The 21,828-nt window shown below is 41.1% G+C and overlaps 1 protein-coding gene across 3 annotated transcripts in view; it reads right to left on the reverse strand.

Moving 5' to 3' along the window:
• LOC120997925 (T-kininogen 1-like) overlaps nt 1-21,828 on the reverse strand; it is a 95,535-nt gene that overhangs the window by 17,821 nt on the left and 55,886 nt on the right. For 2 of the 3 annotated variants that reach the window (XM_040428293.1, XM_040428291.1), the window contains 3 exons: nt 19,908-20,053; nt 2,472-2,576; nt 262-340 (listed from right to left, as the gene is read on the reverse strand). In XM_040428293.1, the coding sequence (XP_040284227.1) occupies nt 262-340; nt 2,472-2,576; nt 19,908-20,053 (330 nt within the window). Of the gene's footprint in view, nt 1-250; nt 341-2,471; nt 2,577-19,907; nt 20,054-21,828 lie in introns of all 3 variants that reach the window. The other variant, XM_040428292.1, reaches the window with a different exon arrangement.

The raw sequence follows: 21,828 nt of genomic DNA on the forward strand, positions 1-21,828 counted from the left end.
CTATATGTTTTTTTACATGAACAATAAGCAGCATACACCTAAAACTAATAAGCCCTTTGCATATTTGCAATACAGTCTACTGCAGATTTGACAAAAAGACAATGGTTTAAAAATCAATGAAGTGCTACGTAGCTTGTCAATGGTGGCAAATGTAGGCTTAAGCTATTAATCCGACACAAAATCAGTATAAATATAGGATTTTAGTACTGAAAACAATGTTGAAGAAAAAAAATAATAATAATGTGCTTACCATCGGCGCCGTTGGCCCACACCGAAGTCCTGAATGAACACTGACGGTCTTATCTGTTACGTTTATCTGAGTTCTACAATGCAGGCTAGGCTAGAATTAAGCAGAAAGTAGGAAGTATTAAGGAAGTAGCAGTTATTATGAAAAAGATTATTATAACTTTATTTCTACAGTGCCAGGAGTATATTTGAGAAAGATACACCATTCCCATCATTTAAGAAAACTGGCAGATGATGGGAAAGTGGTATCCAACAGTTTCCTTATTCTAGCTTGCAGACAAAGAGAAAATTACAAAATATCATATTTTAAATGATGTCTGCAAAAAATATAGTTAAAGGGAACCTGTCACCATGAAAATACAAAGTAATCTGCAGGCAGCAGGTTATAGAGCAGGAGGAGTGAAACAGACTGATATATAGTATAGTTTTATGGGAAAAGATTCATTAAAACCTGTATTTTATTCATTTAAAGGGGTTGTCCACTTTTTACTATTTATCGGATCGGCAGGGGTCCAACTCCTGGCACCCCCGCCAATCAGCTGTTTGAAGAGAAGACAGTGCTCATATGAGCACTGCCTCCTCTTTAAACAGCTGATCATCAGGACTGACGGGAGTTGGACCCCACCCCCCCCCGATCTGATATTGATGGGCATCAATAGTAAAAAGCGGACAACCCCTTTAAATTAAATTATAACATGGTTATAAGGGAAAATAATAGCATTCTTAATACAGAATGCATAGTACAATAGGGCTGGAAGGGTTAAATTTTTTTTTTTAAAAATTAAACTCACCTCATTCACTTGTTTGCGCAGCTCGACTTCTCTTCTGTTTTCTTCTTTGATGACCTGGGAGGACAAGGACCTTTGGTGACGTCACTGCGCTCATCACATGGTCCATCACCATGGTGATGGATCATGTGATGGACCATCTGATGAGCGCAGTGACGTCACCAAAGGTCCTTTTCCTCCCAGGTCATCAAAGAAGAAGACAGAAGAGAAGTCGAGCTGCGCGAACAAGTGAATGAGGTGAGTTTAATTATTTATTTATTTTTTTTAACCCCTCCAGCCCTATTGTACTATGCATTCTGTATTCAGAATGCTATTATTTTCCTTTATAACGATGTTATAAGGGAAAATAATAATGATCGGGTCCCCATCCCGATCATCTCCTAGCAACCATGCGTGAAAATCGCACCGCATCCGCACTTGCTTGCGGATGCTTGCGATTTCCATGCAGCCCCATTCATTTCTATGGGGCCTGCATTGCGTGAAAAACGCACAATATAGAGCTTGCTGCGATTTTCACACAACATACAAGTGATGCGTGAAAATCACCGCTCATGTGCACAGCTCCAAAGAAATGAATGGGTCCGGATTCAGTGCGGGTGCAATGCGTTCAACTCACGCACTGCACCCGCGCAGAAAACACGCCCGTGTGAAAGAGGCCTAAAACAGGCTTTGAAAATGGTGAATGAGACCGGTCTGCCGGTCCGTCCTCTTCCCCGCACACATCATGCCCTGACACGAGCGGGGCGAAGTCGCAGATTGCGGTGCAAAGGACCAACCTCATGCCCACTTTTATAGACCCGACACGAGCGGGGCGAAATTTAGGCATATTTCTGTTTAATAAATTACCTCCTTTGTCTCTTTATTCCATGTCCAGGAAAAGCACTTTTATTCTGCTGAAAAGCAGCTCCCAAATGCCAGCTGGGTGGACTTTGCTTTTGGCACCTGGGAGGTGTTTTTCAGCAGAATAAATGTGCTTTTCCTGGACATGGAGTAAAGATCCAAATACACACAGCTATGTCTGGAATGGGTTTGCAATAGTGTTGAGCGAACTTGTGTTTTCAGTTCGGCGTCTAAAGTTGGGGTTCGGGTTATCGAACAATCGCGTTATGGATTCCGCTACCACGGACCATAACGGAATTTGGAATCCATAACGCGATTCTTCGATAACCCGAACTTTAGACGCCGAACTTAAAACACAAGTTCGCTCAACACTAGTTTGCAATCTTCTGTGGGGCAGTGCTGTTAGTTATATTGGTGAAAAGATGTGACAGACTCACTTTATTACCACAAATAGAACCTTTTAAACTCAAATATTTGGCTAATCCATCACATCATCATTTTCTGCCCGTTAGTTGTAAGCCACATTTTGAAGGGTAGACGTATTCTTATGAAAGCATTTACGTATGTCAATGTATGAAAATCTGCAGGTTCACTTACAGACGCTTGAATGTGACATTCATCTCCCAAAATGGTATAGTCAGGCTTGGAACAGTTGGTTGGTTTTATTCTAAAATTTACCTCGTATAACTCTCTATGAAAACCCTATAGTAAAGAATGGATATAGATAACTCATTATATGAATGCGTTTACAATAAATAGTTATTTCAATTACATCAATTATAGATAGGTTGACACTTGCACTCCATATGGTGCAAGGGGTAGGTGAAGAGCCACAATATCACAAGTATTATACCATGGCACTTAAATCTGATCTCATTTAGACGAGAATTTTATTATTGCATAAAATTCCAGAAAAAATCTCAGAAAAAAAATGCAGAAAATATATTAAAATAAACTTTTTCTATATTTGTTTCTACGAACCATTTTTATCTTCTCGTTTTTTTTTTTTTTATATAGACTCATATAGATGAGGAAGGTCTGTCCAGACCGAAAAGTTATATTTGTATGAGCAAAACTGGCAAGCATTATCATGTTTTTGTCTGGATTCTATGGAATTTTATGTAATAATAAAATAATAATTGTCTAAATAAGAAAAAATCTATTATAGATATACATGCAGAATAATTCTTATTTTATTATGTTTAGATTTATTTAATTTTATGCTCTTCACAGTATGGCCTTCATTTAACGTATACACCATTGGAATGGCATAGTCTACTACACTATTCCTTACCTTTCCCCCCCCCCCCCACATATCAGGTGGATGCCAAAAGGACATGCCTTTTGGTCTCCATCAGGTGAATATAACCCTATGGACCCTATGACGTTTGTACGTCAAGAGATTTTCGAGCTTACGCTCTAAATGTTATGTAATTGCAACTTTATACTCTCCTCATATAGGCTATATCATGCACTTCATAAGCATTAAGGGTTTGTATGGAGCAGACTCACACACTGGGTGTGACACTGTCAATAACAATCGTGTTATCTGTGGGATTAGATAGAGGGAGGCAGCTCCTCCTCTAGTCAGAGCCCTTGTTGCGAAATCACAGGGCTGTGAGCGATTGCTGTGACAGCCCGGGCAGCCTGTCAGAATCCCATAGTCTGCAATAGTATTCTTTTTTGTTTTTGTTTTGGCTGCTGTGTCTCACAATAAGCTAACACCTCCTCTTTAGTGTTGAGCGAACTTGTGTTTTAAGTTCGGCGTCTAAAGTTCGGGTTCGGGTTATCGAAGTATCCCGTTATGGATTCTAAATTCCGTTCTGGTCCGTGGTAGCGGAATCCATAACGGGATACTTCGATAACCTGAACTTTAAAACACAAGTTCGCTCAACACTACTCCTCTTCTGTAGCCACCACTTCTCAGCAATCATGTCCTTATAATCACAAGCAGGATTACAATTAAAGATAACAACTACAGTCAGGTCCATAAATATTGGGACAGCGGCACAATTGTAACATTTTGGGCTCTATACACCACCACAATGGATTTGAAATTGTGAGAAACCAATTGGGAGAAGCCAATTGAAATTGTGAGAAGCCAATTGTCCCATTACTTTTGGTCCCTTAACAAGTGGGAGGCACATATGCAAACAGTTGTCATTTCTACACCGTTCACGTGATTAGGATGTAAATACCCTCAAATTAAAGCTGACAGTCTGCAGTTAAAGCACATCTTGTTTGTTTCATTTCAAATCCATTGTGGTGGTGTATAGAGCCAAAAATGTTAGAATTGTGTCGATGTCCCAATATTTATGGACCTGACTGTATATGTAGACAACACGGGAACAGCCATTCACAATAGGTGGTGGTTACAGGTCACCTCCTCCCCCTCCCTTCACAATGACCTCTACACAAGATCACAAATCATGCACACAGAACCCTCTTATAAAAGTGAATGAGACATCTCAGGAATTTTAGCTTCCTATGTCTGTGTGGCTACTGTAAGGCCCCTTGCAGACGAGCGTGTCCGGATTAGGTCCGGATGCGTTGTGTCTGCGATCAGGGAAAATCGTGCGAGAAGGTACGCAATTGCAGTCAGTTTTGACTGTGATTGCGTTCCGATGTTCAGTTTTTATCGCGCGGGTGCAATGCATTTTGCACGCGCGTGATAAAAAACTGACTGTGGTACCCAGACCCAAACCTGGACTTCTTCACTGAAGTTTGGGTTAGGTGTTCTGTATATTTTATTATTTTCCCTTATAACATAGTTATATATAATGTGGCTTTAGGGGTTAAAAATTAAGAAAAAATTAACTCACCTCATCCCGTTGTTCGCGCAGCCGGCATCATCTTCTTTCTTCTTTCAGGACCCGCAAAAGGACCTTTAATGACGTAATCGTGCTCACCACGTGGTGAGTGTGGTGACGTCAGCGCAGGTCCTGCTGAATGAAGATAGAAATCTTCTATCTTCATTCAGAAGGACCTGCGCTGACGTCACCGCGCTCACCATGTGGTGAGTGCGATTACGTCATGAAAGGTCCTTTTGCAGGTCCTGAAAGAAGAAGAAAGAAGATAATGCCGGCTGCGCGAACAACAGGATGAGGTGGAACCCCTAAAGCCACATTTTAATAAGCATTCTGTATTAAGAATGCTATTATTTTCTCTTATAACCATGTTATAAGGGAAAATAATACAGTGAATTGACTTTTATAAAATTTACTTACATCATCTCCTAGCAACCATGCGTGGAAATCGCACCGCATCCGCACTTGCTTGCGGATGCTTGCGATTTTCACAGAGACCCATTCATTTCTATGGGGCCTGCGTTGCGTGAAAAGTGCAGAATATAGAACATGCTGCGATTTTCACGCAACACACAAGTGATGCGTGAAAATCAACGCTCATCTGAACAGTCCCATTGAAGTGAATGGGTCCGGATTCAGTCCGGGTGCAATGCGTTCAACTCACGCATTGCACCCGCACGGAATTCTCGCCCGTGTGAAAGGGGCCTAATTAAATCTCTAAACTGCTATTCACAGAGTAGCTAAGACAAGATGACTATCCACATAAACGCTTACATGTTAGGCTACTTTCACACTAGCATTTTTCCTGGATCTGGCAGGGTTCAGCAAAAACACTTCCGTTACTGATAATACAACCATCTGCATCCGTTATGAACGGATCCGGTTGTACTATCTGTAACATGGCCAAGACAGATCCATCATGAACTCCATTGAAAGTCAATGGAGGACGGATCCGTTTTCTATTGTGTCAGATAGTGTCAGAGAAAACGTATCTCATGACGGAAAAAAAAAACACAGCATGCTGCAGTTTGCTCTCCAGTATGAAAATGCAACCAAACGGAACGGAATGCATTTTGGAGCATTACGTTCTGTTCAGTTACGTTTTGTCCTCATTGACAATGAATGGGGACAAAACGGAAGCGTTTTTTTTCCGGTTTTGAGACCCTATGACTGATCTCAATACCGGAAGATAGAAACACTAGTGTGACAGTAGCCGGATTAAAAATGACAAAAAAAAATTAACAAGATCATAGAAGAAAACAATGTGTCAGAGTCTGTTTTTAATTAACCCTTTTAGGACCAAGCCATTTTTAGCAAATCTGACGTGTCACTTTATGTGGTAATAACTTTGAAATGCTTTTACTTATCCAGGCCATTCTGAGATTGTTTTCTCGTCACATATTGTACTTCATGACAGTGGTAAATACCAAATTTACCAAAAATGTGGAAAAATTAGCAAATTTTCTAATTTCAATTTCTCTACTATAATAATAGATAGTAATAACTAAAAAAAAATAGCTATTACTTTACATTCCCCATATGTCTATTTCATGTTTGGATAATTTTGTATATGACATTTTATTTTTTGGGACGTTAGAAGGTTTAGAAGTTTAGAAGCAATTCTTGAAATTTTTCAGTAAATTTTCAAAACCCACTTTTTAAGGATCAGTTCAGGTCTGAAGTCACTTTGTGAGGCTTACATAATAGAAACCACCCAAAAGTTACCCCATTTTAGAAACTACACCCCTCAAACTTTGTTAACCCTTTAGGTGTTCCACAAAAATTAATGGCAGATTTTCCATTTTAACCCATTTTTTCCAGTAACAAAGCAAGGTTTAACAGCCAAACAAAACTCTATATTTATTGCCCTGATTCTGTAGTTTACAGAAACACCCTATATGTGGTTGTAAACTGCTATATGGGCACACGGCAGGGCGCAAAAGGAATGGAACGCCATATGGTTTTTGGAAGACAGATTTAGGCTAAGTTCACACGAACGTGTGTGATCCGTGGCCGTATTGCGGCCCGCAAATCGCGGGCCGCAATACACGGCCACAGTTCCGTGTGCATTCCGCATCACCGATGTGGACCCATTCACTTCAATGGGTCCGCAAATCCGGAATCGCGGAACGGCTGCACGGATAGGGACCCCTCGGAAGCACTACGGAGTGCTTCCGTGGGGTTACGTCCCGTACTTCCGTTCCGCAAAAAGATAGAACCTGTCCTATCTTTTAGTGGAACGGGCGGATCGCGGACCCATTAAAGTGAATGGGTCCGCGATCCGATGCGGCTGACCTACGCCCGACGATCGTGCATTGCGGCCCGCTATTTGCGGGCCGCAGCACAGGCACGGGTCACACACGTTCGTGTGAACTCGGCCTTAGCTGGACTGGTTTTTTGATACCATGTCCCATTTGAAGCCCCCCTGATGCACCCCTAGAGTAGAAACTCCAAAAAAGTGACCCCATTTTGGAAACTACAGGATAAGGTGGCAGTTTTGCTGGTACTATTTTAGGGTACATATGATTTTTGGTTGCTCTATATTACACTTTTTGTGAGGCAAGTTAACCAAAAATTGCTCTTTTGGCACGTTTTTATTTTTTGCTATTTACAGTGTTCATCTGACAGGTTAGATCATGTGGTATTTTTATAGAGCAGGTTGTTACAGAGGCGACAATACCATAATACATAATAAAGCATTTTTGAAAAAAATTATTTTTTTTAGTGTCTCCATATTCCTAAAGCCATATTTTTTTATTTTTTTTGGGCGATTGTCTTATGCAGGGGCTTATTTTTTTTGGTATGAGATGACGGTTTGATTCATACTATTTTAGGGTGTATATGAATTTTTGATCGCTTGGTATTACACTTTTTGTGATGGAAGGTGACAAAAAAAATGGCTTTTTTGACACACCTTTTATTTTCATTTTTTACGGTGTTCATCTGAGGGGTTAGGTCATGTGATATTTTTATATAGCAGGTCGTTACGGATGTGTAAATACCTAATATGTATACTTTTTTCAATTTACGTAAGTTTTACACAATTATATAATTTTTTAAACTAAAAAATATAATGTTTTAGTGTCTCCATAGTCTGAGAGCCATATTTATTTTTATTTTTTGGGCAATGGAGGTAGGGTGTCATTTTTGCGGGATGAGATGGCGGTTTGATTGCCACTTTTTTGGGGTGCATATGACTTTTTGATCGCTTGCTATTACACTTTTTGTGATGTAAGGTAACAAAAAATTGCTTTTTTACACCGTTTTTATTTAAAAAAATTTACGGTGTTCACCCGAGGGGTTAGGTCATGTGGTATATATTTTTTTAAACTCTCTTTATTAAGGCAATGAAACAAAGAAAGCATATAATACAATACCGTACATATATAAGTCATAGTGTCAATAAAGTACTGTAAATAATGCCTTATAGAATAACATGTCATTTACATATCATTTTACTTTTTATTTCAGAATCATCCCCTTCCCCCATTCTTTTCCTCCACCCTAACCCAACCGGTATCCCTTATCCCTATGCTCCAGATTGCCAGACCAGAGATGACTCTATCTAAGAATGTCGTGTTCCGTAAAGAATGTTCAGACTTCCAATTTTCCTAGGCTCCCTCTCATTTGGGCTTCCAAATACCATTTGGTTTGTACCAAGGGGAAAATTAATTTGCTTATCTCTGCCTCTGACAGAACAGCTTCAATAAATTTCCTCAATTTTTTTATGAATTTGTGTGTTGTCTTGTCTTTATTCTTTTCTACTTCTAGTCTTTCCATATATACCACGTTATATACCGTTTTATTAAACCCGTGACTTCTTCCCAGGTTGGGACTGATGGCAGTAACCAATGTCTCAATATGCATTTTTTGACTGCCATAAGTGCCACATGGACACCTCCCTCTGCTATTGTCGCTCCGGTAATGTCATATTGATTTCTTGGAATATATTAGAATATATATTGTTGTGGAACGAAAAGAATTCTTATATTCCATATTTTTTGTATATTATGTATCGTTTGTTCCCATAATGATTTCAGACTCGGACAAGCCCATAGACCATGCAAAAGACCTGGCTTTGGGAGAGTGCATTTAGGGCATTGTCTTAGGTAATGAGCAGGCGCGTCTTTATAGGAAAGATCAAATGCATATGTGGCCTTGTGCATAAGTCTTAACTGTGTTTCCCGCCATTGTTCACTACTAACTGCTATATGTTCCAGGCCTTCCCTCATCTTTCGGGCTAGATCATCGTCTTTAAATTCTTTTTCCCATTTTACAAACTCTCCTGTGACTAGACTTATGGAGGATATATTTTGAATCCTGTGGTACAAGTTAGATAAAGATGACATCTACTTGTCTCTACCCACTAAGACTTCAAACCATGTTAGCCTGTCTGGGTCTCCCAGTGTTGCCAACTGTTTCTTACAATCTGATTTTATCTGTTGAAAAGGTAGGTAGTGTGAGGTCGTCAATTGATATTTAGTTCTGAAATCCTCCCAACTTAGTTCTGAAATCCTCCCAACAGTCTTTGGCCTGGGGTGTCTAACAAATCTTGTAATCTATTAATCCCTTTCCTCTTCTATTCCTTATACATTTTATTTTGTCTCCCCTGAGGATAAGCTGGTAAAGTCCATAGCGGCATTTTTGGCGATAAGTATATTGGGAGTCTAAATAATTTTCTTGTTGCCTTCCAGGCCATAATCGTATCTCTAAGAAGCATAGATCCTTTGATTTGGGGAGGTATATCTTTCAGTCTAGTATGTAACAAAGACGTTAGTTCCCAGGGCTGTGTCAATTCTTGTTCTACCCTACCTGCCGAAAAGTACGAAGTGCCCCATATCCAGTCCTTGATATGTCTTAATAAAGCTGCTAAATTACACAATCGTATGTCTGGCAACTGTAACCCCCCTTCCCATTTTAGCATACATAGTTTTTTATTACGCTATGCGGGGTCTCTTTTTTTTCCAAAGGAATGAGGCAAATGCTTTTTGAATGCGCATAATATCTATATGTTTCAGTAACAGAGGGATTGTTTGTAGGGGATATAACAATCTAGAAAAGCTTACCATTTTCAAAAGATGGGCTCTCTCACATAAAGATTGTGGCAAATCCTTCCATTTCTCGAGTTCAGATTCAATTTTGCGTATCAATGGGGGATAATTTAAGGCATAAAGCGATGATGGGGTTCTACCTATCTTAATCCCCAGATATGTCATATATTCCTTTCGTGCTTCTATCTCTGCCATGAAGTGTCATTTTGACTTTGGGATCGCAAAAATAGTAACTGACTTTTTTTCACATTTACTTTCGTATAATACTTAAAGGTGTCTAGAATTAGAATTGGTTTCAGATGTATTTCCGGGGTCTTAACGTACATCAATAAGTCATCCGCGAAACATGTTAGTTTTAACTCTGTCTTGCCTACTGTTATCTCCTCATATAGGTCCGATTGTATGAATAATTGTACAAATGGTTACAGTGCCATGTCGAAAAGTAAAGGGGACAGCGGGCACCCTTGCCTAGTTCCCTTTTTTAGTTTTATGATATTTGATAAATGTCCTGGTATATATACTCTGGCTTGTGGAGTTTCATAGAGTGCCTGTAAATAAGAGTGATAAGGCCCTTTCAATCCTACTGTATCCAACACCTTGCCAAGCCACTCCCAGTTGACATTGTCAAATGCCTTTTTGGCATCAATTGCTAGGAGTGCTGGATTAGTCGTCTTATCCATCCCGTGTTGGCAATCTTGAGCCAGTAACACCTTCCTAATATTGGTAACTGCTGATCTTCCTTTTATGAATCCTACCTGGTGAGACCCTATCAAATCTGGTAGGAAATTGGCCAATCTATTTGCCAATATTTTAGACATCAGTTTTATGTCTTGATTAATGAGCGAGATGGGTCGAAAAGACTCGGGACATGTTAAATCTTTACCCTGTTTCGGCAGAACTTTGATGTAAGCCATATTACCTGATGGTTGTAGCCTTCCCCCATGCAAAATAGATTTGTATAAGGACGTAAGCGGAGATGCCAATTCCTCTCCTAATGTCTTATAGAATTCCGCCGGATACCCATCAGGACCCGGGGCTTTCCCATTTTGCAGAGTTTTTATTGTAGATTTTAACTCTTCCACCGAGATGTCAGCATTAAGGACATTTAGTGAATCCTGTGACAGCTGTTGGAGTTTGACCCTTTGCCTCAGTTCTCTTGCTCTGGTTCTATCAAAAGGATCCTGTGTGTATAAATCCGCAAAATAATTACCTAGTATTTCTATAACTTTTTTCGGGTGGGTTTGTAATGTTCCAGAATCGTCTTTCAATGGGTAGAGTTGTGATTGTCTAGTGTAAGGACGTGTTAGATGTGCCAGCATCTTGCCCGCTTTATTTCCATATTTAAATAATTCTGCCTGTTTGCGGTTTGCCGTCCACTTGGCTTTGCCCTCCTGATAATAATCAAAGGTGTGTTTAGCGGTCACCCATTTTACTTTAAATGACTTTGATGTTTAATTTATGTAATTGGTATAGGCTTCACGTACTGATTTTACTACCTTGTCATATTTGTCATTTACTTCCTTTTTTTCCCCAATCGTGTAGGCTATAATGCGTCCCCTTATAACTACCTTTGCCGTTTCCCATAATAATTCAGGGTTTTGCATATGTTCTACATTATCCTGAGAATATTCCCACCACCATCCCCTCAGTTTATCAGAAAAATCCTCATCCAGCAAAAGGTGAGTTGGTAATCTCCAAATGAAATCCGTACCCCTTGGAATAGTATCAGCGATATCCACCCATACTGGGGCATGATCAGAAATAACTAAATCTGTAATGGCCGATCTCTGGGCTTTCAGGATTAAGTCTGAGGACATAAGTAAATAGTCTAATCTTGACCAGGATCTCTGCGCATATGAGTAGTGTGTGTATTCTCTCTCTATTGCATGATGTTGCCTCCAAACATCTGTCAGATTGGTCGCGGACAAAAAGGGGGATAATGTGCGATTGCCTTGTGGATTATACTGGGATTTTGTTCCCTGCTGGCGTCTATCTTCTAAAGTGTTATGTACTCTATTAAAATCTCCCGCTACAACCATTGGAGATGTTCCGTCTTGTATTATTGAGGATTCCAGCTTTTGAAAGAACCCTCTCTGGGACGTGTTGGGCGAGTATAAATTATATATAACAATTGGACCTACTGGTGAGTCTAGCTCTACCTTCAGCAATCTTCCCTCTTCGCCCGGTGTCACTGACTTCAAGGTGTATTTCAAGCTTTTATGCAAGAGAATAATCACTCCTGCCTTTCTCCCCTTTGAAGGAGATCCCAATACTCGTCCCACCCATAATTTCTGGAGCCTCCAGAAATCGCCCTCTTCTAAATGTGTTTCCTGTAACAGGGCCACATCTGCTCCTAATTTGCTAAGGTGTCTCAGTACCATTAGACGTTTGTGCTGTGAACGCAGGCCTTTTACATTCCAGGTGATAACCTTCATGTTATGTCTAGAAAATTTGAGGTTATAAAGATCACATCCCTACTAGTAGATCTCTTATCCCAGGTTAGCAGCTCATCTAAAGCCCAATCAATTTGGAGCATTAACGTAACTTCCCCAGTGATCATCACCAACAATAATACATTCATTATTGACTTCTCTTTTTTCATACATTCCTGGTGGCAGTTGTTGTCCCCTGCCCACCCAGGACATCCTTCTTTCATTTCCAAACTTGTTAAAGCGGCCCCAGATCCCCTCAGCCCTATATAACCAGGCCCGCTGCTATAATAAGGCAGACCAAGTGGCTGCCTTAGGGCATAGAGACAAGGGGGGCGGAAAAATGAAACTTTTTTTTTAAAATAAATCATTTGCGTCGCCGGCCGTCCGGCCTCTATGAACAGTTACGCCGTCCCACCACCCCTGGCCCCGCCTCCACCCATCCCGGTGCTGCTTTCTTGCTGTGATCTCAAACCGGGTCTCGCGGGATCATGCGACGCACGCCGGAAGACGGGATTGTGGGAGGCTGTGAGCGAGAGCAAGACGGCGGGGGCGGAGCAGTCTCACTCTCAGAGCGAGGTAGGTATTTTTTTTTTAGATGTGCACACCGCTGCCTGGCTTCATAACTCACACAGGGGAGCACCGCAGCTAGCATGGCACCATATGGCAGGCACCAGCAAATACTTCACAGGGGCCCGGCATCGGGGGAAAAATATATGGCACTGGCAATAAGTAAACTAAGCAAAAAATGAAAAAAATGTAATAGATACAGAGGGGGCAGAAATGAAATATATACACAGGGGACAAATGATTATGGAATATATACAGAGGGGGCAAAATGGATATATCCAGGGCCCCTGTATATATATCCATTTTGCCCCCTCTGTATATATTCCATTTTTCTCCCTGTATATATATCCATTTGCCCCCTCTGTATATATTCCATTTTGCCCCATTTATATATATACATTTTTTCCCCTCTGTATATATTCAATTTTGCCCCTGTATATATATCCATGGGATGCTGGTGTTAGAGGAAGTTCTGGGTGAAGGGGGCGCCAAAATGTAGATTTGCTTGTGTTGGCAAAAATCCTTGCACCGGCCCTGTATATAACCATATACATATCGCTCATCTATAAAAAATAACAACTTTCCTTTTCTGTTTTTATCCTGTTCATCTCCCCATAAGATTAAATTCTCTTATGAACATTTTTCCTTTGAACAACCTTATAACATTTTCCCGGCTATTGAGTTGCAAAGTAATAACTGTAACCCCCTCATTGCATACCCTTTCCCAGCACACATAAACCAGCTGACATATAGGTAATAACTTGCTTGAGGGTTAGCAAACTTTTGCAACACTTCCCTTCAGTACCGTCATAATAGTCCTGCAAGATTGCTCAGGTGTCTGAGGACGTAGGTGATCTGTGCGGGCCGCGTCTCTCTGTCATCCTGTCACGTAATCCTCTACCCGCAAATCCACCTCTTGTAATGTTGCTCCTATGACGTGGTGAGAGGTACTTTTCCAGGTTCAAGGCATCCATTGCTTCGTTTGGGGAGAAAAGTTTCTGTGCAGCCATCTGATTGGAATACCCTCAGTGTCGCTGGATATATTAAAGCAAATTTGATTCTTTTTTGAACCAGTGCGGAACAGACTTGTGAAAAGGTTCTTCTTCTCTTTGTGACCTCGGCTGAATAGTCGCCAAAGATAAGTATTTTGTGATCTTGTACCAGTAGCGGTTGCGAGCTCCGCCTGTATTTTGTTAATATTGCCACTTTGGCTGCATACAGTCTTGTGAAAAAATTAGGACACCCTTTGAAAGCATGTGGTTTTTTGTAACATTTTTAATAAATGGTTATTTCATCTCCGTTTCAACAATACAGAGAGATTAAAGTAATCCGACTAAACAAAGAAAACTGAAGAAAAGTCTTTTCAAGATCTTCTGTAAATGTCATTCTACAAAAATGCCTATTCTAACTGAGGAAAAAGATAGGACACCCTTGCCCCTAATAGCGAGTGTTACCTCCTTTGGCTGAAATAACTGCAGTGAGACGGTTCTTGTAGCCATCTACCAGTCTTCGACATCGGTCTGAGGAAATTTTACCCCACTCCTCAATGCAGAACTTTTTCAGCTGTGAGATGTTTCAGGGGTTTCTTGCACGTACAGGCCTTTTCAAGTCACCCCACAGCATCTCAATGGGATTCAAATCTGGACTTTGACTTGGCCATTCCAGGACTCTCCATTTCTTCTTTTTCAGCCAATCTTTGGTTGATTTACTAGTATGTTTTGGGTCATTGTCATGTTGCATGGTCCAGTTCCGCTTCAGCTTTAATTTTCTAACTGATGGTCTCACATGTTCTTCAAGCACCTTCTGATACACAGTAGAATTCATCGTGGATTCTATGATGGTGAGCTGACCAGGTCCTGCTGCAGCAAAGCAGCCCCAAACCATGACACTTCCACCTCCATGCTTCACAGTTGGTATGAGGTTCTTTTCTTGGAATGCTGTGTTTGGTTTACGCCAAACATGTCCTCTGCTGTTGTGTCCAAATAATTCAATTTTGGACTCATCTGTCCAAAGAACATTATTCCAGAAGTCCTGGTCTTTGTCAACTTTATCGCTGGCAAATGTCAGTCTGGCCTCGATGTTTCTCTTGGAAAGCAAAGGTTTCCTCCTTGCACACCTCCCATGCAAGTTAAACTTGTACAGTCTCTTTCTGATTGTAGAGGCATGTACTTCTACATCAACAGTAGCCAGAGCCTGCTGTAGTTCTCGAGATGACACTTTAGGGTTTTTGGATACCTCTTTTAGCATCTTGCGGTCTGCTCTTGGGGTGAACTTGCTGGGGCGACCAGTCCTGGGCATGTTGGCAGTTGTTTTGAAAGCCCTCCACTTGTAGACTATCTTCCGGACAGTGGAATGGCTGATTTCAAAATCTTTTGAGATCTTTTTAAATCCCTTCCCAGACTCATAGGCTGCTACAATCTTTTTTCTGAAGTCCTCTGACAGCTCTTTTGCTCTCACCATGGTGCTCACTCTCACTTCAACAGTCAGGAGCACACCAAACTAAATGTCTGAGGTTTAAATAGGGCAAGCCTCATTCAACATGCAGAGTAACGATCTACTAATTATGTGCACCTGGTGTGATATACCTGTGTGAGATCTGAGCCAATTTAAGAGGGAATACATGTGAGGGTGTCCTATCTTTTTCCTCAGTTAGAATAGCCATTTTTGTAGAATGACATTTACAGAAGATCTTGAAAAGACTTTTCTTCAGTTTTCTTTGTTTAGTTGGATTACTTTAATCTCTCTGTATTGTTGAAACGGAGATGAAATAACCATTTATTAAAAATGTTACAAAAAACCACATGCTTTCAAAGGGTGTCCTAATTTTTTCACATGACTGTAGTTGAGGTACTTAACTATAGTGGGTCTTGGTCTGCTTTTGCCCAGACCCGGATACGATACTCTCGCTGGCCCGATCCTGTGCGCCCTTTCCACTGTAAAGGACCCTTCAAGCCCTAAAGCTTGCGGCAGATCCATAGCACATATTTGTGACAGCTGATTTGGGGGAATCGACTCTGGGAGACCCACTATTCTCAGGTTACTTCTTCTGGAGCGATTCTCTAAGTCCTCTACTTTCTCTTTGAGGGCTTTATTAGTGCTCAGGGCTTCTCTAACTTGAGCGTGAGCTTTTTCCAGCTCTTCTTCCACCATATTAACCCTTTTCTCCAAATCTGCAATCTGGGTGGAGTGCTGGGAAACTTCCCTCTGGATTTGCTGAAGCGCTGCAGATACAGTGGCTTCTAGTGAGGATTTAATATCAGGTGCCAGCAGCTTAGCTACCTCGACCGCCATAGTGCGGCAAGAAATCTTCAGGTCAGACGCTGGCAATGTACTGACCTCCTCTTCTTCTGCCCCTGTGTTAGTAACCTCCTCGTGCCTCTGGGGAGGTTGCGAGGCTGATCTGGTAAGCCTCTGAGATTTCTCCTGTGCCGCAGGCATCTTGCCACGCGGCTGCCTGTTGTCTCTCTGCGAGAGCGAATGAATCATGTCAAAGGAGCCGTGCTTCTGAAGGTATTTCTCCATATGGCACCCCGTCAGCTGTAGGGGGTTATTTGTCTTTGTGATCGGCTTGTGAAGGATTTAAGGGCTGTGGGTCCCGGAGCGCTCTGTTCCTTCACCTCCTCATGTACGCACCGGAACCGGAAGTCCCGTGTGGTATTTTTAATAGAGCAGGTTGTTATGAACGCGGAAATACCTAATATGTCTACTTTATATTTTTTTACATTTAACACAATAAAAGCATTTTTGAAACAAAAATCATGTTTTTAGTATCTCCATAGTTTTTTTATATTTTTTAGGCGATTGTCTTAGGTAGGGGCTCATTTTTTGCGGGATGAGGTGATGGTTAGATTGGTACTATTTTGGGGGCATAAGCCTTTTTGATTGTTTTTTTAGCACAGTTTTTATTTTATTTTTTTGACAGTGTTCATCTGAGGGGTTAGGTCATGTGATATGTTTATAGAGCCAGTCGATACGGATGCGGCGAAACCTAATATGTCTACTTTTCTTTTTTTCCCTATTTTTTCCAATTTTTTTTTTTACTTTATTTTGGGAAAAGGACACTTATTTTTTACTTGAAACTTCAAGTTTAAAAAAACAACTTTTTTTTCCACTTTATTTTTTGTCCCACTCTGGGACTTCAACTTTTGGGGGTCTGATCCCCTTTACAATACATTACAATACTTCTGTATTGTAATGCATTGGCTGTAAGTGTATTACAGAGTGTGATACAGTTACAGCCTGCTTCCTGTGAGATCCAGGGGGCTGGATCTCACAGGCTCCCCCGGAAGGCATCAGGCTGCCTACTTTGCCATCGGGTCCCCGTCACAGCAGCGCGGGGACCCGATGGACACCCTGCACACGTCTGAAGCCCGCACATGACGTGGTCAGCGCTCAACACGGCTGTGCAGGGGTTAATGCGCCAACGCAAATAGCAGGAGTCCGGCTATCAGTGACTGCCGGTCCCCTGCCGCGGATCGGGCGGGCACAGCTCCTGCATCCGCCCGATCAGCGTGCCGTACATGTACAGCGCTGGGCGTTAAGTCACGTCCAGTTGCGCCGTACATGTAGGGCGTTGGGCGTTAAGGGGTTAAGAGGTTCTCTGGGCATTACAGTTTGCATGATTTAAAAGATCTTCCTTCCACGGGTTATCACAAAATACTAATTAACTGAAATGCCCAAAAAACGCCTTTAATAAAAACCGTAGATAATATATTCATTTTTAGGACACATAATAATCATTTTGTCATTAATAAGGTTGGCCCATCTTATACATTGGGGCATATCGATAGGATATGCCCTCAATGTCTGATAGGTGCGAGTCCCATAGGTGGGGACTTCTACAACAGGGCCCGCAAAGTGAAGGAGAGGGAACCGCGCTCCATTAATTTCTATTGGAGTTTTGAAAATACCCCAGTGGCGCACTGTGAGAGATGGATTTTATTTCTCTACATTCTGTAGTACACATTTTTGTCCACTGGATGGCAGCAAACTAGATGTATGAGCCATGTGTGCATTCTTTGTTTTAAGGTCAAGGGGGAAGGGGGGAGTTAGATTGCAGTTTTCAAATCTACCTATGAACTCAGAGTTGAAGTTGCTGAAATCACTCCTATCAGGTTAAGGAGCCAATAGTCTTTTCTTAAGGAACACCCCTTTTGTGATGCCATGTCTGGTATTTAAGTTATGTAGTTTTGAATAAAGCTCTCTTCTACCATTGCTCAGGGGGGAATGATAAGATGCTTTCATGGAACCAACTGTATGTCTGGTCTCATTATGAAAGCAGTATGGTGTACACATACTTATACTTCTAATTGATTTGGCACCACACAAAGAAGAAGGAAATCGTATGAATTGCGATGACAGCACTCTGCTATTTTTGAAAGTCTGCTATTTTCAGAAGTCCCAAGGAAATAAATGGGATGTACACCGCACAAGTGCTGCCACCCCTCGGCTATTTTAAGCAGTCTCATAGAAATGAATGAAGGATGGACGTGCGCACGTGGTCAGCTCTCCTTCTCTTTGTGGGCTCCATCTTAGAGTTATGCCCCCAATGTAGGAGATGGGCCAACCCCTTTAAAGAGGACCTTTTACCAGACCTGACATTACCATATAAATATCTGGCAGGGTAGGGAATACTGATGGCATGGGATATCGCTTACTATTTTTTCTATGCAGCATGCTACAGTTTTTGTCCGGCCGCCTCTTGGCATGTTTGCCGTGCTGCTGCCGCATCTCCTGCCCGTCCCCATTATAGCAAATGGAGGCCAATAAGATAGAGAAAGGCGCTCATAGGGTGAGTAAGTTCAGCAAATCGAATTTCTACTAAAATAAATGGTTTGCTCACCTATTACGGTTGCATCAATTGGACGCAACCGCAATGAAGGCCAAGTATAGACGAGTAACGGTTGGTGCAGCCTAGATTCGTCCGATCGCCTTGGGCAGGGGCCACCCTGCCACTCGGGTAACGGTATGAAGGAAGGGACGCTGAACTTTACGTTGAGTGTATGGACCATAGAGGGCGCACAAACACAACCGGTCGTGGGCAATGTTTCAATTTCAGTAGTATTCAATTTATTCGTAAGACAACGCGTTTCGGGGTGCTAGAGACCCCTTTATCAAGTCTAAAAATGGAGGTTAATAAAAAAGAAACATGTGGGATAAACACAAGATATGTGCTCATCTATAAAAATATATGTAACAAATATATAGTGATAAGTATGGAAATATAAATATATATAAAAAAGATTTTCTTTTTAAATAAATATATATATATAAAAACATTAATAAAATAATAAATATATACCTATGTATAGAATAATATATATATATATATATATATATATATATGTGTAAGATATTGTAATATCAGGAAAGACAATAGTATGAAATGGATGATAAAACAAGAAGTGTCCATACACTATACAGATACTTTGTAATAGTATCTCTACTGTGAGACTGTACTTTACCACGGCATAAAAATAATATTATAATATAAAAATAAGGAAAAGATGAACATATGTATTGTATATTATATATTGATACCACCAAGGCAAACCAATAGGATACAAAGACCATATACAGATATAGCTCTTTGATGCGGATGAGTGTGCATGAAGATCAACTACAACCCCCTAATGTACCATGTGCTCGTGATATAAAAAGCCAATTGATTCTAATCCATAATGTAAAGGCATGGAAACTATGAAGTTAATAACTTCAATAGGGTAAAAGAGAGGCACTATGGAGTGTAAAAGAAACTGTAGCAGATATAATGTGATATATACACTAGCAGACAGGGGGGTGTTAATGTCCTGAAAACTCCAAGTGAGCTATGATTATTGAATGAATACATGATGGGGTTAAAAAATTCAATAATCATAGCTCACATGGCTAGTGTTAGTACGGATCCGGCAGGCTGTTCCCCTGCTAACGCTAATGTGAAAGTAACCTAAGTTATTTTCTCAGTACAATGCTTATGTACGGACAGTGAAGGATCATTTCACACTATGGAAATTCTAAAAGTTTTATTGATGGCAAGAATGGTGTTGCACACATGTAGATCTAGCCTTATTGACGCTCCACTCTGGCTCATGGATGGAAGTCCAAAACAAGGGAAACCCCTATGTGGTGAAAAGGATTGTCAAAATGAGAGATGAAATTCAGTATATCAACACTTACCTTTTTAGTAGCTGGTTCAACAAAGCTGACCTTATAAAGTTCCTTGTGATCGCTGTTGAAGTTGTATTCATCCATGACTTGGGCTAATAATGTCAGTAATTCAGGATCCTCAGGCTCTACCACCACTGGGCAATTCAAACAGACCCCTGGGGATAAAAAAAAGTCACATATAATTAACATATAATAGTCCACTCAAAACATCAGGCAAAACACCTCTGTAGTCAATTTACTTGCGTCTTGTTTTCTATGACATGGGGGATTTTGATGCTATGAAAATTGTAAGCCCTCACGGGCAGGGCCCTCTTTCCTTCTGTACCAGTCTGTAACTCGTCTTGTTCATGCTTAGTGCAATTGTCTGTATTATGTATGTGCACCGCTTATCATATGTACAGCGCCATGGAATGAATGGCGCTTTAATAATAAATAATAGTATTGAAAAGACACTTTGCGGTGATTGACTCTTTCTGGGTTTGAGATATTATTTAAACTAGATATAACAATATTCATATTCCAATCTCTAGACTGAATTTAGTGGGAATGCAAAAAAAAATAAAAAATAATTCCAAAATGCTAAAGAAAAAAATTGGACCTATAAATGCAACTGTTAATATCAGCAACAAACATGAAAGTATTTTTGCCATCTTTCTGGGCTGATCACCAACATGAGTACAATTACAGTGCATTCAGAAAGTCTTCAGACTCTTTCACATTTTGTTATGTTGTGGCCTTGTGCTGAGATAAAAAAAAAAAAAGGTAAAATTTTACTCCATCCTTCTGCACTCAGTACCCCGTAATGACAAAGTGAAAGCAGAATTTTAGAAATCTTTGCTAATTTATTGAAAAGGAAAAACTAAAATCTTACATTGACATAAGTATTCATACCCTTTAGGCCTCATGCATACGGCCGTTACCGGCCGTGGCCCGTATTGCGGCCCTCAAACAGCGGGTCTGCAATGTGCGGGCACCGGCCGTGTGCTCACCGCATAACGGATGTGGATCCATTCACATGAATGGGTCTGCAATCCGGAGGTGCGTTGCGGAACGGAGGCACGGAACCACTACAGTGCTTCCGTGGAGTTTCTCTCTGTGCCTCTGCACTGCAAAAAAATAGAACTTCAAGTTGAATGAGTCTGGATCCGTCGCAGCAGCCAAATGGGTGGTGCCTGTGCATTGGGGACCGCAAATTGTGGTCCCCAATGCATGGAACGGCCGGCCAACGGCCGTGTGCAAGAGGCCTTATTCCGTACTTAATTGAAGCACCTCTGTCAGCAATTACATCCTCCAGTCTTTTTGGATATGATGCTACTCCTGGATTTAGTGATTGCCTGCCATTCTTCTTTCCAGATTCTCTAAAGCTGTCAGGTTTGATGGGACCGTCAATTTCAGGTGTCTTCAGAGATGTTAGATTGGGCTCAAGTCAGAGCTCTGGCTGCGCCACTCAAGGACATTCACAGAGTTCCTAAGCCATTCCTGTGGTGTCTTGGCTGTGTGCTTAGGTTCATTGTCTTGTTGGAAACCTTAAGGCCTTATGCACACGATCATATGTATTTTGCGGTCCGCAAAAAACCGGTCTTCAAAAAAATATGGATGACATCCGTGTGCATTCCGTATTTTGCAGAACGGAACAGCTGGCCCCTAATGGAACAGTCCTATCGTTGTTCGTAATGCGGACAATATTAGGACATGTTCTATTTTTTGCAGAACGGAAATATGGACATACGGAAACGGAATACACACGGAGTAACTTCTGTTTTTTTGTGGACACGGAAATAAAAATACGTTCGTGTGCATGAGCCCTAAGTCTGAGGTCCAGAGCACTCTGGATTAGGTTGTGATTGAAAACACCTCTGTACTTTGCTCCATTTAGCTTTCCCTCAACCCTAACTGGTCGCCCTGTCCCATGTGCTGAAAAACACCCCCA

This window comes from Bufo bufo, chromosome 4 (assembly GCF_905171765.1).
Source record: "Bufo bufo chromosome 4, aBufBuf1.1, whole genome shotgun sequence".
NCBI classification, from domain to species: domain Eukaryota; kingdom Metazoa; phylum Chordata; class Amphibia; order Anura; family Bufonidae; genus Bufo; species Bufo bufo.